A 22,716-nucleotide genomic window follows, 5' to 3' on the forward strand; every position below is an offset into this window, starting at 1 on the left:
CTGCTCAACATTTGGCAATAAAACCCATTCTGATTCTGATTCTGATTCTGATAACATGTTGCTCTGAGACCTAATGTTACACACTACAGACTCAGACAGCTGATGTCAGACCTCCAACTAGAGCATATATTGAATTCAAATCAAATTCAAATTTTATTTGTCACACACTTAAGGGAGCGGAAGCGCTTCCCAGACCTCAACAGTGGAAAGAGTCCATTGTTGGGATGGGAAAGGTCCATCATAATCTTCCCGGCTTTAGTCTTGCACCGCTTGGTTCAGATGAACAGCAGGTCAGGGAGCTCTGATCGAATGATGCATTCGGCCGAGCGTACCACTCTTTGCAGATCTTGTCTGTCCTGCTTGGTGCTGTTACCAAACCAGGTGCAGTTTCCCTTCAGGACGCTCTCGATGGTGCAGGAATAAAAGTTCTTGAGCACCCTCAGTGGCAGATGGAAATCTCTAAGCCTTCTGAGGAAGAAGAGACACTGTCGGGTTTTCTTAACCAGGGTTCTAATGTGGCAGGACCATGACAGGTCCTGAGTGATGTGGACATCCAGGTACCGGAAACTGTCCACTCTCTCCGCTGGCATGCCATTGATGATCAGGGGCTCATAATTCCTCACCTGCTTTTTAGTGAAGTCCACGATCAGCTCCTTAGTCTTGCTGACATTTAGGAGGAGGTTGTTCTCCTGGCACCAGGTCTCCAGGTTCCTAATCTCCTATAGGCCTTCATGAAGGACACACACACACACGCACCGTTTTGAACCTTGTAAAGGATCTGAGTTTTACAGAGGGTCAGTTTAAATTGTCATATCTTCCTTCTGAAGTGACATAGGGCTTTCTACTTATTTCATTTAAAAGGAAACAAATGAACAATGTAACGGAAGGAGCTTTCCTAGTGGGTCCACTTAAGCGGTAAACATGTAAATAAAACTGTCTGTTGTTTGTCGTGTCTGCAGATTAAGTATAAATTCTCCATTCTTCTGTCTCTAATCATAAGCACAAAGACATGTTACAGACACATTTTGGGGTCTGTAAAGGGGAAAATCCATCCTTAAACACAACATTTCTTGTCATATTGCATGGTATGTAACATGATGTTTAAGAAAGTTTTTTTTATTAGAGGTGATTAAGAACATACATATGGCCTCAGTGGTCTGGAAATCATTCCCTCCGTCTAATTTACTAGTTTTAAGTAAACAAATAACTTCAAGTAAAGTAAGTTTCAAATTTCAAGTAAAAAGGAAAAATGTTTTTTTTTAAATTTTATTTATTAAACCCAGTGTGTCCTTTTGCGTGTCCCTAATTACAGAATATAACAATTATGCAACAAATATATTGTGTATTTGATATGTAGGTTTACTTAAGTCAGTCCGTCTGTTTATTGTTGTTTAGATTGGATCTTACAAATATATATTATATCCTAACAAAAACACTGTTAATTTTGATTATTCAGAGACATGTTTGGTGAGAGAAATCTTTGTAAAACTATATTTTCTTGAAAATCGTTGGAGCCACTGAAGAGTTGCATTTTTATTTTAACTATTTTTAAGTTGTTTTTATTAATACAACTTAAAATCCTTAAAATTAAGAGAAGCTGAACGTTTATCCACGTCATCACGGAAAACGCCATTTCCCAGATATCTCCGGTGTGGTTACGTCAGTTATGTGCGCCCGTAACTCTGTTTTGCTCCTCTGACGCGCATGACACCGAACCAACGTGGCTTTTGCTTGAGAATAAGTTTATTTCTTTTAGTTACACGTTCATTAAATAAAAAGGTTTCATGCAAACAGCGGGAAGAGTTCCTCTGACACGTAAATCAACTCTTTTGCTGCCTGAGAAACAAACTCGTGAGTAGTTCAGACATCATATAGGACTATAGGTTAGCTCTCTGATAGCAAAGAAGTGCGCTCGAAAGAGTTTTTCATCTCCAGTAGCGGTTTACAAAGGTGTGCGTTTTTCTAAAAGGACACACAGAAACATGTTTAACGAGGATGAAGACTGGAATGATGAAGAAGAGGGTCAGATCTTGAGTAAACCTGCCCTCAGTAACACCAAGAAGACAAGCAGTGGCATCAATGTGAAGGTACGTGTTTCTTTTGCGCTTACGGAAAACTTTTTATTCTCGCAAAGCATTACTATGTTTCTACTTATGGTAGTCGCTACTCGTTATATATATATATTATTATATATTATATTATATAAATATATTATTCAACCTGCTGTGATCCTCTGATCAGCCCAGGGTTGTGGGTAAAAGCAGCCTGATGCGGACACTGAAGACTCTGGGGTCAGTACCAGAGTGGAAGAGCGACAACCATAAACAGGACAGTGATGAAGACTCCGAAGAAGCTCCATCAAACATTAGGACAAAGAAGAAGAGAAGAAAAAAGAGAAAACTTGCAGAAAAAACAGAGGAGCAGCAAGAAAACACAGACCAGATCTTAAAGGAGGAGAAACCTGCACCAAAAAAGAGGAAGAAAAACAATAAAGCTGGTGAGTAATTAGCTGGTTATAAGCTTAGAAATCTGACACAGTGGTTTGCCACTTTAGAGTTTTTAATCCGGCATCTGTAATTGGAGTGTTTGGATGTACAGTATTGTGCAAAGTCTTGAATCACATCTCATTTCTTTGTATTTTTTTAAGAAAATGAGAAATTAGTTCATCTATTTAGAGGTCGCCACTGCAGGCCATTTGTTTCCATCTCACCCTGTCCCTAGCATCTTCCACTGTCAACCAACCCTCTGCATGTCCTCTGAATTCTTCCTCTTTTTCTCCTGCCTGGGAGTTCCATCTTCAGCATCATTTGTCCAATATGTCCAGCATCCCTCCTCTGCACATGTCCAAACCATCTCAGCCTTGCCTTGCCTCTCTAACCCTATCTCTAAACTGCTCAGCATGCTCATATCTAATCCTGTCTAACTTTGTCACTCCCAGTGAAAATCTTAGCATCTTCAACTCTGCCACATCCAGGTATGCCTCTTATGTTTTTGTCTTAAAACTCTACATCACAGCAGGTCTCACTACCATCTTAAAAAATGTCCCTTTCACGTTTCAGGCTGTCCTTCTGTCACTCGTCTCTACCCAGCCTGCACTCTCTGCTAGTTATCTGTCGTTTTTGATGATCTTGCCCTGGTCTTTTAACTTGTCCACCTTCATGACCTCTATTTCTTGCATCTTCACTGTTACACATGTCCCCCTCTCATTCACACACATGTATTCTGTCCTCCACCTCTCCGGGCTCTCTTCCACACACTCTCACTACAGATCACAGTGTTATCTGAAAACACCATTGTCCATGAGAATCCTGCCTAAACTCATCTTTCACCACTGGAAACAAAAAGGGAGTCAGATGTAATCCAGTCACCACATTAAACCTATCTGTGCCTCTTACCGCACACCCCACCACAGTCTCTGTGTCCTCATTCATGTCCTGGACATCTTCACATACTTCTGTCCATATGTCCATACTATATGCTTTCTCTAGAGCCAAATAGACACAGTGCAACACCTTCTGACCTTCTAGATGCTTCTCCATTGTGGTGCAAAAATACTATTTTATATCTGTCAATCTGTTTTATCTTTGGCATTTCTTTGTAGATTCAATTCAATAAATGGGGATAAATTATGCTCTTGCAACAGGCTGCAAGTAACAATTCAAAATTAGTTGTGTTAGATGTCTTTCTTTGCCCTGAAAATGGTCAGGTGGAAGGATAGAAATGAGTGAAGAAGCAGCCAATGTCCAAAGAAAAACTTAAGACTTAAGTCTTTCAGAAAGCCTGGAGAACTATTGCTCAAGATCACTACATCATTGCAAAAGTCTGGCTCCTTGGAAGAAAAACTTAAAGAAATTAGGGGTCACTGAAGACTTTTGCATAGTACGTAGTACCAGCCTCAATCTTTCCTGAGTGTAAAATATTGACTAAACTGTTTTTTGGTTTTCTTCCAAAAGGATCTTCAAAGGCAAATGGCACATCTTCAGGGGAGGAGAAGAATAAAGAAATGACTGAATTGCTGATGAATGTAAACAATCCACAGAACACAGAAAAGATCGGCAGAAAACAGTGGAAAAACAAAATGAAGAACAAGAGGAAATGTAAAAATAAATACCGCCAGAAACAGCCTGAGGAGGAAGTAAATAAAGTAAAGTCTGTGGGTAAACATGAACTAAAGGAAGTAGTTAAACCTGATTCACATAGCAACAGCAACACTGGCAAAAACAAACAAAAAAAGAAAAATGAGAAACACCCTGAGGAGGCGAGTAATGAGAAAGAAACAAAGTGTGTCCCAGTTCAGAAATGTGTGCCTGAATCTTCTGCTGATGGATCAGAACAGAAAACACGTGAACCTGCAGTGGAGATTAAAGTGAATCAGCAGCAGTTCCCCATGAAAAGACTGAAACCTGAGCAGAGTCTGAAAAGACAGAAGCTGCAGAGGATGCTGCACAGCGAGGAGACAGAGCCCCACGAGACTCCTGCAGAGCAGGAAGATAAGCCAGCAGAGGAAGAGGTGAAACAAGACCGCTCTGCCTCCCTCAGGTCCCGGATGGAGCAGCGGTTGGAGGCCGCTCGTTTCCGCTACATTAACGAAGTTTTGTACAGCACGTCCAGCGGCGAGGCGAAGCGTATGTTCAAGCAGGACCCACAGGCTTTCTGGATCTACCACAAAGGTTACACGGCTCAGGTTCAGAGGTGGCCCGCCAATCCAGTGGACGCCATCATCTCTTATATTCAGAAAAAGTGAGAAGCCTTCAATTTTCTGTGATGTTAATGCATGAAATAGAATTTTGCCCACAACCAAGGAATCTTCATGATTACAAATTTATAAAATTGTGTCAAATTTTTCAAATGTGTATGCCTATAGCTGGCATACACCTTTTAACCTTTGGGCCAGTAGAAGCTGTGATATGACTGTGAAACAATCAGGTAATATATCCATGAAGTATAAACACTGAAATGTTTTAGAATACAAATAGTTCCAAAGAGCACAGCTGGGAATATCCATTTATTTAAACTGCTTTAGCATTAATTGAATTGGGGGTTGGAGCATAGACCACTTAAAGTGCTCTCTGGTCAAGAAAGTGTGAGACCGCCTGATAATGGCTTTGCTATAACAATCCTTGGGCAGCGTTTCAAACAGAAACAATTAACCTGATGATAACAAAGCCCACCTCTTTAAGACAAGTTCATGTGATGAAAAAGTCCCTTGGAGGCAGGGAAAAGCTCCAGAAAGCTGAACAGGACCTCTGAGCACAAAAGGTTTAAAATTAAATCTTAAATGTCTGCACTGCAGTGTGTTGTCTGACCGAATAGGTTGGTTTGTCAAACTGTGCACTGATGGAATTGTGCTTTAAGATCTTTTCATCACAGGATGATCTTTAAAGTGGGTCTTTGATGCTCATTTCCACCTCCATACTTTTTCTTGGACTTTACTAGAGTTGCTTTGCCTGATTCACCCTTCAAAATAATACTTTTGATTTTAGCCCCTCTGTTCGTCACCTGTCTAAACAAACTATTTTATCTCCTTTCCCTTTAAACCAACTTTCTTCTGAATTGCAAACCATCTTAAGCACAAGGACTGGACAGCAAGGCTGTGATTTTCACAGAGCTGTGTGCCATTAAACAATGTGACATTGTGCATATATAAAAAAGAGAATAGGGAGGGGTTTCTGTCATTATTAGGCATCATATTCACACTAATGGAAATCCTCAGTTGGGTTCCTGTTTGCATAGAGCATGCAGTAGGGTTGGGACACCCACTGGCTCACCATAAATTCACCTGCAGCAGAGATCACATCTGCTTCATTTGCTTCAAACGTTTGTGTTCTCACACGCACTTGTGTTTGGTAATGTCTGGAAAAAGTTCAATGTTTGCAGTGCATGTGTAAAACTGCTTAAGACAGGAGATTCTTAATCACCTCAGCTCAACATCTGAACGATTCATCATATTTTGAGCAGAAAGCACGGTGTGCTGTGTACACTGTTACTTTCAGACTCTTCCCAAAACATTTCCAGACCGTCTCTGTTCAACTCAAGAGTAAGAAGGAATTCTTCATGTAGAACTCCGGATGCTGACATCATTTATCTGCTGTAAACGGTAAACAGAAGACATTACTCTGCTGCACACTCCCGACAGCGAGGACTCACGCAGCTGATAATTTTGCACTGTGGGTGTTTAATCGATGCCTGGTTTTGCTGCTGTGAGAAGTTTGCCTCGTTAACATCAGCGGTTTGTCAGAAGACAACAGTTCTGACTAAAAGAAACACATCTACTGTACTGTTTTCTTTTTGCAGACCTTCCTCTCTCGTGGTTGCCGACTTTGGTTGTGGTGACTGTAAAATAGCGCGCAGCGTGAAGAACAAAGTTCATAGCTTTGACCTGGCAGCCACCTGTGAGCTGGTTACGGTCTGTGACATGGCCCACGTGAGTGTCTTTCTGCAAAATACACACACAATTGCACTGCGATTGTCGTAAAATGGAACTAAAATGAAACGCCCCGTGTCTGCAGGTGCCTCTTAATGACGCCTCTGTGGACCTCGCCGTGTTTTGCCTGTCCCTCATGGGGACCAATCTGGCGGACTTTTTAGCAGAGGCCAATCGAGTGCTAAAAAAGAGGTGTGACAAGGATTCTGCATATGCATGTGTTTAATGTCGTGCACACACTGTGTTTCTCATTGTTTTTTGGCACCTTTGTTGCAGAGGAGTCCTTAAAATAGCAGAAGTGGCAAGCAGATTCGACAACGTGCGAAACTTCATCACTGCACTGTCAAGTCTTGGATTCAAGATGGTGTCGAAGGTGAGAAAAAGGGGTGATGCTTGGGACCATGTTTACAGGAAAACAAGTACTTCTTCCTTCTTTGAAAAAATTAAAGCATGTCACAGTTATAAGATGAAGGTCTGAATTAAACATGTAAATATATAATATTTACTGTGTTCAGGTGTATTTTCTTTCTTTTGTCGTTGTCCTTTTTAAGAGCCTGTTGCTGAAAAATGCTTAATAAATTTGTCACAAGTAGATCAATGTCGTCTAAACAACTGAGTCTGAAGAACACTTGGACCACGTGATGAGTAATAGCTTAAACATTCATGTTTGTCTGCTAGAATTACTGTTATTTTGTCTTTTTCTTCCTTTCAGGACACAGAAAATAGTCATTTCTACTCCTTTGAATTTGCGAAGACGGGAAAGACTCCAGAAAATCTGAAGAAAGTTGGACTACAGTTGAAGCCTTGTCTTTACAAGAAGAGATGAAGATGTAATAGGAATTCATAAACTTCTCTGTGCATCAGTACATAACTGGACAATGCTTCACGGGGTCACAGTTAATATACACTTAAATGTATCATATTTTTTGGTATATTTTTGATTATTCCTTTTGCATTTTGTTATAGATATGTGATTTTTTTTTCATGTAACAGAGGTCTGTTAGTCTGTATCATCAGTATCAACATGGACGCACATTTTCTCATCACACAATGCACAGATCATTGATTGTATTGTTTACTCAAATACTGTAAATAAGAAATGTTTTTACAGTCCTGGAGTAAGTCACTGCGTTGGGTACAAAATCAAAAATGAAACTCGAGGCTGCTTGGTGACAGAGTTTTCTAAGAGAACTCTGTAAGTGCTACAATTGCTGTGGGAAAACCTTTAAAAGTCTTTAAAAATATAAACTTTTAAAAATAACTGTGTGTGATGTCTGTGATCCTTCAGACCCAACATGTCGTTCCCTAACCCTGTTACAATTACTCTATATGAACAAACAACTGACTCCATAATTATTTTCCACAACAGTGCTGCAGAGAAGCTGCAGTTCAGTCTATTTACATCTGAATCACACATAGTACAGAAATGTATTTATAGCTTCACTCCTTTTGTCGTAGCAGATGGTCCTGACTAATTAAGCATTGCAAAGACACTAGAAGGACTTTTTTCATGTTGGAGCAGTGTGACAGTCATCAGTATGTGGGACTGTTTGCTGTGCTTGTAATGAGTTTGTTAAAACTAAGAAGTTAAAGATGAAAGATATTTACTTTGGAATCACTTTATTGACAGATCAAAAAAATATACATCTGAAAATAAACTGAAATAATGAAAAATTCAAGTAAGATTTAGTTTTTTTCTAAAAGTGCAAATTTTATGCATTTGAATAAAAAAGCCAGCAGGTGCCCCAAACTGCAGTTCCTAAGTGCTTCAAAAGTGAGTGACTCATGTTGAAATATTTACAGGATGGTGAAAAAGAAAAACAGTTTTGATTTCTATGGATGCTTTCCCCTTTCATAACAACTCAAGGGTGGATGCATTTTGTATTTAATTTGGTATTTAATTATTTTAAATAAGTCATCCATCTTATTACGTTGTGTGGGTCTGCAGACATAGTTGTAACCTGTTCTGTCACAGAACTGGACTTTTTGTGCTGTCTAGAATTATGGCCTGATAAAAAGATACTATTAGCTGCCCCCTTGTTCTCTAAGGCAGGTGCTTTAATTTTCCCATAGGGGTTTGTGTCTCCTGCAGGAGCCTAGTATTATGGCCTAATGAGTATTTTATTAGTCTGTGACTTACTGCTAATTACCAGATATATTACAATTTATGAATATGAATAGTTTGTTAGCACTCCACCCTCTAGTACAAATATGTGAGGTCATGGCTCAAAAAGCACAGAGGCTTCAGAATGTGGAGTCTAGTATCAAGGGGTGACTACGTACATCCTTTATACAGTCTTTAGTTTAAACAGTAAAGTCATCAATGCTAATCTGCTCAAAATCTCACATTATTCAGGATATATACATACACAGTTTTTTACTTCAATGCTACAGAAAAACAAAACACTTGGAAAAAAAGAGTGCTACAGTTCCACTAAGATGCCACACCTAGTTTGTGCACAACTGGATGTGGTTTAAAAAGCCCCGCAAAGCATTGTTGTCTTCACACTGTACTCTTGACATCAATGACTATGGAGTAATTAACCATAGGAGTGCCCTCTTTGCTGTCTTTTTCTGTTACTGCTGGCTTTTTCACCTCAGGGGAGCCGGGGTCCTGCATGAGGGATGTCAAGGCTGAGAGATACTCCTCCTGAATTATACGGAGACAGATGGAGATACGGAGGAAAAGAGTTCAATTTAGTTTTGGATTTGAGACACTTAGCAAAGCTGGAGAAAATTATCATATTTAAATGTACCTTGTGCTCTTTCCTGCTGTTTCTTTGACTATAAAACAAAAAACAGAGGTTGATGGTGAATTATCTCAGTCTGGTATGGCAACCTGACTGTGGCAAACAGGAACAAACTGGACAAGATTGTCAGAACAGCTGGAAAAATCTCATTAGATAAACTGTATCACACTACTGCCTTACAGAGAGCTCAGTCTATTGCTGACTAAGAACGCCCTCTTTAATCAGATTTGATCAAATGGCCCCAGGACAACATTATAGGATGCATTTTGTGCCAAATCCAATTAGTATGCTGTGATGTGATTTCTGTAGTTTTGCTAATGTTTTATGTATGTATATGAATGAATGACTCTTGATGACTATCAGTATTTTTTTTATATAAATTGATTTGTGACTTGGTGAACCAAAGACAATTATTCAGTTCAATTTAAATAAACCCGTTTTAAATTTTTTTTGAGAGATTTCACCACTAGATGGCACTGTGACATAACTGGCCACACCGAGTCAATTCAAATAAGCAAGCTGCAGAGGTGAATGCATTATATGTGACGGGAATATCAATGAATACGAGTGGTGACCCAAGCCTTCATCATTGATCTCTGGTGTCAAAAGCAGACGCTCACTTTGTACACTGCGACCTCAGTGACACAAACCCAGTGATGTCCTGCTGCTGACAAAAAAAATGTCCCCATGCAGCACTGGAGATGAGGGAAAGAGGAGTGGGGGGTTGACATTAGTCCCAAAATAACTTTCCTCTGTGGGGAGTCATGTTTTCTTGTTGTTCACTGGGTGCCTGACCTTCCCAAATTAACTTGACAGGACCCTCCCACTGGAGCATGGGATAACGCGCCTAGACTCCGTCAGCCAATGGCACCTTCACCAAATGTTCCGGTCAGAGTGACAGGCGTATTGAAATAACCTGTAAACCACTCTTGTGCAGCTCTATTCACAGCGGGGCTTGATCTGATCCTGACAGACATTCTTGTGAGAAGTTAGATTTGGCAGTGAATGTGGAAATGTGGAAGCTTCTGGAGGCAGAAACCATTAACAGTTCTAGGACTGTGAAAGATATCCCACATCAGTACTAAAAGATGTGACTCTTTCTCCAACAGCAACAGGATTAAGAGATGAATTTGTGGATTTTTTTCCACTGGTGAATGGCAACTTGAATTTTATTATACTAATAACTTCCGAACATGTGGACCTTCTGCACATTTCACCTTCCCTTTTGCAAAGTGTCGGTGATGATAATTGGCCAGCGAACAGCAGTCTGCTGCACAAATTGCCAGAAGTAACACCGCTAAAAGCCAGAACAGGAAACTGGAAAATAAATCTGTTTTTCTGACTGCCTAACAGCCTCTACCTGTCTGCAAGCAGGGCTGTGGTGGCAGAGGCACCTGTCTGCTTCAGCCACATTACTTCCTGTTTGTGAATAACAGCTTGGTACTGGGGTTTTGGTTAGTTGGGTTAACGATCCACACATCCTGTTTGTCTAGTACTCTCTGTACACTCTGTGCCATCGGCAACATTGCCCTCATTTGCCCGTCAGCGCATCACCTGCCGAGTTGCTGTTTGTCACCTGTGGAAGCGCTTAACTCACCAGCACACACAGAGGATGATGACAGAGATAAGAACGAGGGCTAATGCTGAAGAGATGCAAATCATGGATGTGAGAGCTGCAACACAAAGCACACAAAGAAACTGATATCAGTGAAACTGGTTACGCACGTAAGCATGCCGATATTATCAGGAGCTCTCTGTTGTGTCATGTTCCTCTGAGTGCAAAAGCCCATCATGGCAGACACGTACCGAGCTGTTCAAGCCTAGTTGTGACTTCCACCTGAAAGCTGACTGTAGCAGTGTGGTGACAGAAGGATGCCCAGCAGGTGTACAGGCCTTTGTTCAGCTCTGCAAGCTCTGACTGGAAGATCATCGCAGATCCCTCCGTTTGCACAAATGAGCCATCACTCCTGAAATACCAGGGATTTACAACTGAGTTTCTCTTTAAGTGACATTTTTGGGGAAATATAGCCATGTGCTGTATTGCTGAGGGTTAAAAATAAAACTCTAATCACTCTAATGTCTGTACAGTAAATAGGAGGCTGTAGGTAACTGGCTTAACTTTGCTTACAGAGTGGAAGCAGGGAAAGAGCTAAGCTGGCTCTGCACCACTATCCCTAAAGCTCACTTTAACACTTCACATTGTGCCAAAAACCCCAAAACAAAACCAAAAGTGTAGAAGTTTCCATTATAGACATTACATGCCAGATCATTTCTTAGCTGGTAAAATCATCTGAAAGACTGAAAACAGGTGGAAAGTTGGTTAAGAAATCTCTGCACATTACTCTGCATTACAAAAGTTGTTCACACGTGGTTACAAAAAATCAACAAAAAATGTACAAATGGACAGAACCAGGGTAATTATTTGCCTTTATTTAAACGGTAAAATACCCCCTAATAAATCGTGCTCTATGACAATGTGTTGCTTCTTCTACTTCCTCTACTACTGTGGGAACACTCAATTTTGTGTGTTCACAGGAACTTCCTGATCATGATTAGGTGGTAGATAACAGATATACCTCCTGCCAGCTGAGACTATAATTGGACAGGCTACTGTTTTTTTGACAACAGTAGGAAAGTTAATGCACCTGGTACTAAAGGTACTGTTTTTAGTTGTTTGCCTGCTCCCAGATAAAGCAAAGTTAAACTGTCTCCTTGCTGTTGTTGGCTATTGCACTAAGCTCTTTATGTAAATAACTCAACTGATATTTTCAGAGAGCTACTTCTTAATTGTGGGAGCACAGATTTTTGTGCAGTGCACTATGTTCAGCTTCCTCATTGTGAACAGGTGGTTTGAAACACCGGATACAGCACCTCTTACAGCTGAGCTCGTACTCTGGCACGTTGCCTTCAATTTCGAGCAGTATTTTCTGGTTGTGACGATTCTTGTCGAGGGACAGTCTGTATACAACAGGTTGATCGCTGTAGCGGCTTTGCAGAGGAGTCGTGAAGTTCAGGACTCTCAGAGAAGAGATATCTGGCAAAAAAACAGTAAAAATATTTAAGATGAACTTTGTGCGTTAGTGTTCAATCGAGTATTGTTTCTGTTGCTCTTACAGTATCTGGGCATATGAACAGTCCTTCTCTGTGTGACCCCTGGTTCAAAATGGTACACACAAGTCAGGTTTTGCCCCTCATGACGGTTCAGCGGAAATTCATAAGTCGCCCTGAGATTCATTGAGTTTCTTTCATATTCTGAGTGCACAGAGGTTTGCCTTTCGTTTTTTTCGGGAAGGTCCCATGCAAGGTTTGTCTCGAAACACTCCCCTGTGCACTCGCACACTGCCAGCCAGAGATGAGAGTCTTGTTGTCTCACCACAGATGCGCTCAGCAGGGGGGCTTCTGAAAAAGAAAAGGGGGTGTCAGGAAGGGGATGAGCAACCGCGTGAGGTTGTCTGTGTCATAGAAGGTAATATTTCTAAGAAATGACTAGCGTACTGTGCACAGGGATGTTTATTATTCTTTCCTCTTCTGCCTCCAGGCTCGGATGCTTTACTATGCAAGTCAAATTCTGACCGGCATAGAGAGAGGACAGGAAGTGCACAGAGCTGCGAGCGAATACCAGACCATCAGCCTGCTGTTTGGTCTCCACCAGGCTATCGATGCTGTTGTTGGTGTTCCTTACGTGCCAGGTTATAACTGCTGCCGGAGGGGCGCTGTCCACAGAGCATTGCACCTTTGTGTACTTCAGACCTTGTCTCCACTCAGTGCTGGTGTTGACGGTGATGTTAGGGTGAGCTGTGCAGGAAAGAGAAGTTAAACAACAGGAAGTGGACGGATTCCACTTGATGAAAAAAATTAAATCTATGGCCACATATATCCGCTACTGATAAGAAATTAGGGTTGGTTGATTTGTTGAACATACCACAAAGAGGGAGTGTTATGCTTCTGTTCTCTGGTTTTTCAAATGCTTGGTGATTTATCACACACTCTGCAGTGAGCTCCCAAGGCAAGCAGGGAGGGAGGAGTACAAACCCCCTGACAGAGTGGCTTCCATTATGAGAAGTGGAGTTGAACCAAAAGTCTTCAGACACACCCTCTGGTAGAAGCCAGGACATGTTGGCTGCAGGAACAGCATCATCTGCTGAGCACTCAATCACTCTGCGTCCATCTTCAGTCCGCAAATCAACTCGTATTGTAGGAGGAACTGATGGGAAACGTATAGAGAGAAGAGTTCACATCAATATTTCATAGTCAGATGATAGAGAAGGTCAAAGCAGAGTTTCACCTACCTTGTTGTATAGGTTTAACAGTGACATTGAACCGCAGCACTGCTCTAAGGTGCTGATAAGAGAAGGTGCATTTGTAAAGACCAGCGTGTTGAAGATCCACAGGGCCCTGGAGTCTAAGGCTCTTGTCCACCAGCTTCACACTCTCAGGCAAGGGGCCATCATCTCTGGAGGGCAAATATGCAAAATATGCAGGAATTCAGAAATGTTTTCATTTGTCTTAATATAAGAATAGAAAAGGAAAACAAAGCTTGAATAAATAAACATTTGAATCAGAAAATGTATCTAAATATGGTTCCTGCTTACAGTCACTTGTGGTTTTTATGCCACCAAATATGCCACCACTGAAACTACCTACATATCCTGTGGAGGATGTGTATATTCTTTCTCTGTATATATACATGAAAAAAGTGTGACTGAAGCTTGTTTTTATTTTTGTAAAAGCATATTATTTTTGCAGGTACTGTTCATTTTTGCTCCTTTTCTTTTGGTTATGTGGTTAGTTTCCCAAATATCTGAACCAGCCCATCCAGCACCAACAAATGTTTCTTTGCAGGTTACTCGACCATGACCTAAATTCACTCAGTTGCTGATTAGATATTTGCACTGATTCACAGTTGAACAACTGCACCTAATACGGTAAAATAGGGAAATCAAACACAGTACGAGCACTTACTGATGAATGTACTTCTTATTTTGTCATTAATGGGCAATTTCCCCATACTTTTTTAATAAGTCATTTTTATCTGTCTTGCACATTATTTTCCATTATTTGTGCACAATAATGGAGTGGACTTACTTTGTATCAGATTCTCAACCTTAACCTTCCCTAACATGATGAATTTCATCATCATGCCAGCTCATAACGCAGTCTGTCTGTTACAATTATCATTTTTAGAGTTCGAACGCTTCTACAATATATGAAATTGATGTAGTAGCCCTTTGACACCAAATATTTCCTACTTTTTGCAGATAACATTGTAGCGTGGCACATTCCCTTCGACCTCGAGTCTGATAACAGCTTCAGTCTCCTCTTCCTGCAGCTCCACGTCATTGCTGTTCCCTTCCAAGTCTGAGTACAACTGACCTGGAGCCAAATCTGTAGATTTAAAAAAACAAAAACAAACTCTGTTCCTCTGTTACCTCTTGAGCATTAGCAGTTTATTCAACACTGATTGTACTCACAGAAAACTGGCAGTGTTAGGGCTTGTGACTCCTTTTGTGTAAATTTAGGATGGTCAAACACACAAGTGATGTTGTGACCCCCGTATTCTGTTACGGGGAGGCGGACTGAGACTCTTTGTATGTCTGAGTCTGTGTCGTTCTCTCTCGCCAGCTCTTCAGCCGTGTTCAAAGCCAAAGAGATGTCAGTGTCAGGTCTCCCTCCAGATGAAATGCAAGAGACCACCCAGAAATCATTTCCGTCTTCTTGCTGTACCATCTCTGCTTTAATAGTCACATTTGGCCTTGCTGCAGAGCAGGAAGAAGGGCGAGAAGAGTTATTTTTCACAAGCTCTAATGTTTTTTCCAGCAAATTAAAAAGTCAGATAGCAAGTAGAGGCTCAGGGTGTTTTGGTTAAATAGGAAGCTGGGGCCGGATGAGCTGAATGTTAGCTAAACACACGCCATGAGGAGCTTCTGCTTGGGTTTGGAGAGTGCTGACTTAGGCTTATCACCTGTCCCATCTGTTGGCTGAGCTGCAGCTGAGAGCAGATGTCTGGCCCAGCTGCTACCCAACCAAAGCTGAGAGAACCGCAGGCTTTAATACGAGGAATCAGCATAGATCAGAGTCTATTATCAAATACGTAAAAGTTTTGGTGTTACGCAACAGTCAAATGCCTCTAATGAGCAAGTGGGTTAACACCTCATAATAAATTGGGTGCTGGACAGGGGTGTGCACACATTTGGAGTGAGTTAATGCTCTTTGGCTTTAAAAAAAGTTCAATCTGTTTACACATAAAGTTATGTCTGCATTTAACCACTGCAGTTTGAAAATGACCTAAGCTGCTGTGCTTCAGTGAAGTGGAAATGTATTATGGACAAATGAACTGGGTGGTGTGGCTTACGTTAATAGGACTGTTACTAGGTCTGCCACTGAAAGAGCAGTAAGAGGCTGTAATGCTGTACATATTAGTATGATTGTATGAAGAGAGCATTTAAAGCTTTATTACCAAACATATACAGTGGTGTAAAAAAGTGCTTGCCCCCTGATTTCCGATCGCCTACTTTTTGTATGTTTTTCACACTTCAATCAGATCATCAAACAAAAATAATACAAGTAAACACAAAATGCAGTTTCTAAATGAAGGTTTTTATTATTAAGGGGAAAAACAATCCAGAACTACATGTCCATGTGTGAAAAACTAATTACCCCCTAAACCTAAACCTAACTGATTGGTCCACACTTAACAGCAACAACTAAGATCAAGCATTTGTCATAACTGGCAATGAGTCTTTTACAGCCATGTGCAGGAAATTTGACTCTCCCATCTTTGCAAAATTGTTCTAATTCAGCCACGTTGGAGGGTTTTCAAGCATGAACTGCCTTTTTAAGATCATGCCAAGGCATCTCAATCGGATTCAGGTCAGGACTTTGACTAGGCCACTCCAAAGTCTTCATTTTGTTTTTCTTAAGATCTTCAGAGGTGGACCTCGTGTGTTTTGAATCATTGTCCTGCTGCAGAACCCAAGTGCACTTCAGCTTGAGGTCACAAGCAGATGGCCCGACATTCTGTGGTGAATGAATGTGGTCATTTACCACAGCAAGTTCCAGATTCTGACGCAGCAAAACAGCCCCAGATCATCACACTACCACCACCATATTATACTGACTGTTTTCTTGGGTTTTCACTTTAAATTTGTGTGATTCATTTTTGAATTTGCATCTTCGGTCAGTGAAATTCATGGACTACATGGTGTTTTAAATAGCCAGCAAGAGCCACTAATATAGATGCAAAAATATGCTGATCGACATACAGCTTCATTTAGACTTCTGTGTTCATATGTAGTAATCAGAAACTCCTTTTATCTCTACACCACAACCTGCTGTGTAATTCAAGTTGTTGTGACGGAGTTCTGGTTATGGGATAAGTTATGAAGTAGGACGTAGTTATGACGTAGTTATGAAGTTATGACGTAGAGCTGATTTGGTTGTAAAAGTCAGGCAAAAATGGCCCACAGCTCCCCTGCTCTATGACCGCATGAAAATCTGTAATTTTAAGTCTTACTGAATAAAAATTAAATGCATTTAGCTTTTATCTTTCTATGTTAGGATTTGAAGTGGAAAAAGCAGGTTTAGGTTGCTTCGAGCTTGTCATGTCTCTGATCAGTGTGATCACCACCATCATTGTAAACAGATGGATGGCAGATCATCGGATTCAGCAACTGTTCCTACACTACATATGACGACAGTCCATGTACTAAGGGTATTTATTTGCTGGGAAGAGAGCAAGGAGCTAAGATTTATTAAGTTAGCAATGACATGTACATGACATGATGAAATTTTCCATCCTGAGTGAAAGAAAACTTTTATAGTATGAGAAATCTTTCTTGCTTTGGTCCAATACCAGTAGAGCTAAAACATCTAGGTGTAGTTAATGATCCGACGTCCTGCCTTTGCCTGTGAATACTGACAGTGTGAGGGGTCTCGTCATGGTAACCACGCTTTCATGACAGTCAGTGCAAAGTTGCTGAGGTATAATGTTTGTTTGCTTTGCTCATTATCATTACTGACTCTATAACAGTGTCAATGAGGGTTGTGCTAAAGAGTGAGTCTTTGCAGGTGCACTAAATTACAGTGTGGATGGTTTTATATTGATGTTTGCTGTATTAATCTGTCTTTCCTGTGAGCTCGGGGTTTCTGTATGTGTGTTTAGCCTATATTTTCATCTGAAATGTTTTTTTTATTATTATGCTTTCATAGACCAAGATTATATTTTATATATATGTTTTTTAATATTTTTTTTTTTAAGTTTTTAACTTACAATCATGAAAAACGAACTTATCATTTTATCAGCTCTGTAATAACTCAGAGTGCTGCTCTGCTCGTGTTGGTCATCCGCACTGCACCCTCTAAATGCAACATGTTCCTGCAGCTCTGCAGTGCTGTGGATAAAACAGAAAGGTGCTGCCCTAAAAAAAACAACAACAAAAAAAAAAAACCATATCATGACCCAAATGCTAAAATGCTCAGTGGACCTGGGAAGAGCTGCAGAGTCAGGTAAAGTACGGACTCGTTACTTTGACCCCCCGTCCTGCGCTTTTTATATCAAGATATTGGTTATAGCAGCTTTAACGATTTGATGAAATCTATGAAACAAAATATCGTGATTAACTGGGATGCTGGATTTTTAGCTTTAATGTTATGCAGTCGGATTTTCACCAGGTCAACAGATGCAGGTGCGCATCTTTTGACCTGCTAGACTTGAGCCATTAAACTGTACACTGCACCATATTACAGTACTGTTATTAATTAGTTACTGGGTCGTTGCTTCATTTTTGCTTCCATATACTCAGCTTCAATGGAAGAGCGCATTCCCACATGAATGCATAGCACTGTGCAACGTGATTTATGGTCTGTCACTGTGCATGTGGAGCAGAGTGAGAAGGAACAGGCTGCATAAAAACTCAGCAGGAGAAAGTTATTGTGTTGCAAGATGCTGAGTCATGATGCATGATTGCAAACGTATGAGTGGTAATGCAACACAATATGTCACCACCTAGCAACAGGGACATAAAAACACAACAACTCTGATGCTCTTACTGTAGGTTTCCACCCTAACTGTGGTGACCGCGGGCTGTGGGAGGGTCCGGTGTTCAACCACACAGGTCACGTTGTCCTCCTCCTGCAAGTGGGTGGGAAAGCGGAGGACGCTGCTGACGGTGAAGGTGTCATTTGAAGGAAGGGTGTTATTCACAACCTCGATGAAGGGGAAATCTGAAGGAGGATACCCATTCACCAACCAGCTGATCTGGGGCTCAGGCCTGCCATTGATGGCAGAGCATAACACAGACTGATAGTGAGTCCCATTTATGGTCTCTGCATTCAGAGTGATGTTGATTTCTGGTTGAACTGTGAACAAATTGAAAAATAAACACGTTGAGTGACATAGGCATGTCTCAGGATAATAATGCATCTGTTTAATTAAAATCTGGTGGTGCATCAGTTAACACCTTTTAATTTTAGAACTGTTTGTGGCAACTTCATCGGGCTTATTTGTTCTCACAGAGGTGAGTCGATTATAGAAAAGAAATCACATGTTATTGGCGTAGCTTACCTACTACAGTGACGATTACAGTGCCAGTGTAAGTATCTTCAAGTGATTCAAACTCACAGGTGTATTGTCCTTCTACTTCCACACCGGTCACCCTAATCTGAATTGTGAGGTTGGTGAGAGAAACTGGGGGTGAAAAGTTATCTCTTTGAAATGGTTTCCCATTGATAAATCCTGCCAGTCGCTTTTTTTTTTTTGAACTGATCTGTTGTTTCCACTCGCTGCTGTCAACAGGATCGTCACCCAGATAGATACAGCTCAGATACATGTCCTTTCCCAGGACTGCTGTGATGCTCTCAAAAGGCTCTTCACTCGAACCTAATGAGAGATCAGAAGTTCAGCTCAGAGATCTTGAAACTGAAAACATTGAGAAAGCAGAAATGCCTTGAGGGGGAATGGGTTTGATGAGAGGACTGGGCACAGGGGGATAGATGCTACTTGTTGTGTTGACTCAGCCTATTGTCTGCCGCTAGTTAAGTAAAACTGTGATCAAAGAGGTAGACTAACTAGGTCAGTAGTGATAAACTCCTCAGTCATTTCTCAATTAAAAAAAGACATAAAATCGTATAAAAATAAGGCTAAAACAGACAAACAGACTATATTTAATTTGTTACAAGTAAAAGTAACTGAAAAGAAAACTGGATGAAAATGGAAAGTTTAAGGCTCGGTTTGAAACAGAGGAGGCAGACTGCGTCGACAACGAGCAAGCTTCCTTTTTTTTAATCCACAAAGTAACACAATCCAACAGGAAAATCCAAAAATACAAGAAGTGAGGAAACAGGAGAACACGAAGAGTTTCAGAGGGCAACACACAGGGAAGCATACACAGGGAATGTGACAATGATGAAGACGGGACTATTTATACACCGAGGGCTGACGGCAGAATGAAAAACAGGATGAGAATGAGACACAGGTAAAAGTAATTAACACAGGTGAAGACAGTCAGAGACGGGAAGTGAAACTAATACATCACATGAAAGATAACCAGACCTCAAAGGAAGTAGCCAAAAGAGAAAGAATAACAGGGAGGAGAAGACTCTCAGGCACAGAAAGATGACAGAGGAAACTATAAGTCACCCATAAAATAAACACAGAAATTAAAGACTCATTCGTAATAATATCACCAGAAGCAAAGCTCACAGTCTAGAATAATAAAGAAATTAAAACAGTATTCCCAGAATTTAACAGGCCCTAAACTGAAACCCCAAACCCTAGGATCATAATATTTTTAAAATAAAAGATCAATAAAAGATTAAGCGAATTAATTGTCTTCACTTTGTAAAATTCTGGTAAATTATTTGTTTTTTACAGAGAAAAAGCAAAAGACAAGAGGTTAACTTGCACACAATGACAGTAATAAATAAATGCAGCCTTGTCTCCTGCCTGTGTATCTGATGGAGGACTCCATTATGTTAATGAAATGAAAACCATCCAAAATAAGATCCACACCCAGACAGGGTCCTCTGCACTGTTTAGAAATCAGCCACAGTTAGGGCATTTCACAGGAGAGGCATTTAATATAGGCTGGCAGGTTTTAGCACTCTCAGAGAGGACAGTGTGCAGACTTTAATGCATACCAAGTCCCCTTCTCTCTCTGCTTCCTCCCCAGACTTCATCAAAGTGCACTTAAGGACACAGCTTGCTCTACCAGTCAGCTGGAGCCAAGAACCTCTATTCAGCTTAAGGTACATGATGAGTAAAATGACGACAGCTTACTGCTGCACTACTTCATTGAAAACCTCTTAATATGCAGCCGGCTGCTGCAGTCTAAACTGTTTGCATCAAGCACTGTTAATGCTGTTGGTCTTACTATACATCACAGCAAATGGAAACAATGTGGAGAGGCTCCAGAGCCTTTTAAGAGGAAGAGAAAGCAAGAAAGAGAAATAAATATGCTATATCAGTTCAATTATGCCTGGTGGGCTCGTAATTCATTTGCCCTTGCAGGTTAGTGCCAAAATAAATGTCAGCCAAGAATGGAGAAGGCACACCTTAAGGATACAAACTAAGTAATAACTGTGAAAGAAAAATCACACATTCTTCTACTGCATCATATTTCCCGAGTCCCAGGGGCTTCTTTTTCTCACCAGACAGCAACAATGCACCAGTGGCACAAAGCACACCTTCCTCTGCAGACTAGGGATGTGGTAAACAAATAAAGACTTTCGACTTTAGAAAATGAAGCTCTTTCACACGTTTAAACTTTCATCTCCAGCTGGAAGTCTCAGTGACTCTGCAGAATGAAGGACTGCACCAAATCAAAGGGAAGAATCTTTAAATAAGTACAGCCAGGAGAGGGTTTTCCCCAAATGTTAAAGACCTCATATATTAGTTTTAAAAGCCTGTAAAAAAAAAATGCAGTGGTCACACCGAGGAAGCGCATATGATTCCTAATAAAGAGTTGCCTGCCAGGTTGACATTACAAACATACAATCAGGAATGTGCTGCTGAAAAATGTATTATTTAGAACTTTGTGATGCATCCAGTGTGTAGTTTTATTGCTCATTTGTAATTATAGTTGGACTAATCAGTAATGAAAGCCAGTAGCACTGCTGGGTATAAATGCCTCAGGTTAAACAAGAGCTTAAGGTCCAGTAAAATGAACACATAAACAGCTGATTGCAACAGATGGATTGTAACTCTGCAGACTTACCCAGAATTTCCAAAGAATGAGCAACATGTAAGAGAAGACCCAAAATCAACAGCCATGAGCATCCCATGGTGGTGTCATTGACTGAAGCAGAACTATAGACCAGCTGTATGCAGGGCACATGGTATTTAAAGGGTGTGTGTATTATGTGGTTTATGGTTTATGGTACACACCCTCTACAGCTGATATTCAGTTGTGTGAGCCTTGCTGCCACTTGCACACCTACAGACTGTACATGCGCGCACACACACACTCAAAAGCAACTTCTTCAGTTTGCAACAGTAGGTGTTCTCTTGTGTGTTTTGCATATGTCTTACAGTTCTGTTTTTGTCAGCATCGCTATACAGGATGCGTCTGTTCAGTTACTCAGACATATAGCACAGTATCTTGGGAAGTGGTAAAGCTATGCATCCCATCCCGCCTGGGGCCTGCAGAGACTGCCTGTCTGCGAAACAGCTCGCTATCATTCATGCCCTGCAGTTTGTGAACTCACTCACTTCTGGTCATTGTTTCGTGGCATAATGCTCCTCTAATTCATTTTGACTCTGTGTGTTTTATGTTTCTTCTTTCTTCTCTCAGCATAATTTATCACCCTACTAGGAAAAAACCCCCAAACAATTGTGGTAGAGAACAGCGAATCTTGCAGAGGCTCAGCAGTGCACAGCTTGTCAGAGGTTGCCATCTTTCTCTAAAGTTGATTCACTTTGGCACTGACTCATGTGGACCACAAGAGGAAGACAGTGAATGAAATGACCTAACCGAAAAATTTCTGTCAACACATTATTTTTTTTTGATCGTGTGGTTTGTAACGGCTGTTTTTGAATTATCCGGTATGAAACTGCCACCCATAGTGAGAACTTTTGTAGGCTATGAAACTGGCTTTACAACAAAGAAAATGGTAGATATCTTATCCTTTTTCGCTCTCTACCTCACATACTCACACACCCATACAGAGTAGTGTTTCCATTACTTCACAGGACTTTACATTTCCTGAAGACTCCACCATAGCTACTACTTGTCTAACCTGACGCTTACTCTGACCTTAAATCAAGTCCCCACCCTAAAATGGACATATTTACATTATGTAGAGGAGCTTTTAACCCCAAAAGGGAGGCAGCTCCCTGAACTATAACAGTGTAAACAGATTTATGGCAAATGAGTTAAGCTGGTTTTATGGTCCTGACTTTGTGTCTTTTTATGTAGCGCTAAGACTACTCAGAGAGAAAAAATATTGGAAATTAACCAACAGCAAAGTTATGGAGAAGAACGTCCTTGCAGTTCTATAAAGATCCCTTCACGATACGTCTTAGCTCTTAGTATTATTCTAGCTCAT

General features: G+C 40.8%; 2 protein-coding genes across 2 annotated transcripts; one reads left to right on the forward strand and one right to left on the reverse strand.

The window, feature by feature from the left end:
* Window positions 1-4,059: 4,059 nt before the first annotated feature.
* On the forward strand, window positions 4,060-7,642 carry rrp8 (ribosomal RNA processing 8). Its single transcript, XM_013914660.1, has 5 exons — window positions 4,060-4,740; window positions 6,295-6,424; window positions 6,510-6,616; window positions 6,701-6,797; window positions 7,137-7,642. Exons 1-5 carry the CDS (start codon window positions 4,079-4,081, stop codon window positions 7,248-7,250), a joined length of 1,110 nt encoding a protein of 369 aa, XP_013770114.1. The 5' UTR covers window positions 4,060-4,078; the 3' UTR covers window positions 7,251-7,642.
* A 464-nt stretch (window positions 7,643-8,106) lies between these two features.
* Window positions 8,107-21,472, reverse strand: LOC102194381 (uncharacterized). The gene is made up of 14 exons (XM_005748138.1): window positions 21,387-21,472; window positions 18,737-19,051; window positions 18,223-18,531; window positions 14,646-14,930; window positions 14,424-14,559; window positions 13,464-13,627; window positions 13,097-13,378; window positions 12,670-12,969; window positions 12,289-12,573; window positions 12,046-12,208; window positions 10,981-11,141; window positions 10,772-10,847; window positions 9,181-9,208; window positions 8,107-9,074 (listed from the first exon to the last, which is right to left on the reverse strand). The coding sequence occupies exons 1-14, from the start codon at window positions 21,451-21,453 to the stop codon at window positions 8,928-8,930; spliced, it is 2,718 nt and encodes a 905-aa protein (XP_005748195.1). The 5' UTR covers window positions 21,454-21,472; the 3' UTR covers window positions 8,107-8,927.
* Between the last annotated feature and the right edge of the window lie 1,244 nt (window positions 21,473-22,716).

Source organism: Pundamilia nyererei, unplaced genomic scaffold (assembly GCF_000239375.1).
Source record: "Pundamilia nyererei isolate P.nyererei 1_Seehausen unplaced genomic scaffold, PunNye1.0 scaffold00214, whole genome shotgun sequence".
Taxonomy (NCBI): Eukaryota; Metazoa; Chordata; class Actinopteri; order Cichliformes; family Cichlidae; genus Pundamilia; species Pundamilia nyererei.

Excerpts from the sequence above, each read along its gene's own strand:
- rrp8 (XM_013914660.1), top strand. The coding sequence starts at position 4,079 with ATGAAGAACAAGAGGAAATGTAAAAATAAATACCGCCAGAAACAGCCT. Across the intron at positions 6,617-6,700 it reads AATCGAGTGCTAAAAAAGAG|AGGAGTCCTTAAAATAGCAG; the intron begins GTGTGACAAGGA and ends CCTTTGTTGCAG. Across the intron at positions 6,798-7,136 it reads GATTCAAGATGGTGTCGAAG|GACACAGAAAATAGTCATTT; the intron begins GTGAGAAAAAGG and ends TCTTCCTTTCAG.
- LOC102194381 (XM_005748138.1), bottom strand. The coding sequence starts at position 21,453 with ATGGGATGCTCATGGCTGTTGATTTTGGGTCTTCTCTTACATGTTGCT. Across the intron at positions 14,931-18,222 it reads AGTTAGGGTGGAAACCTACA|CAAGGCCAAATGTGACTATT; the intron begins GTAAGAGCATCA and ends CCTGCTCTGCAG. Across the intron at positions 13,628-14,423 it reads TACAATGTTATCTGCAAAAA|AGATGATGGCCCCTTGCCTG; the intron begins GTAGGAAATATT and ends TTTGCCCTCCAG.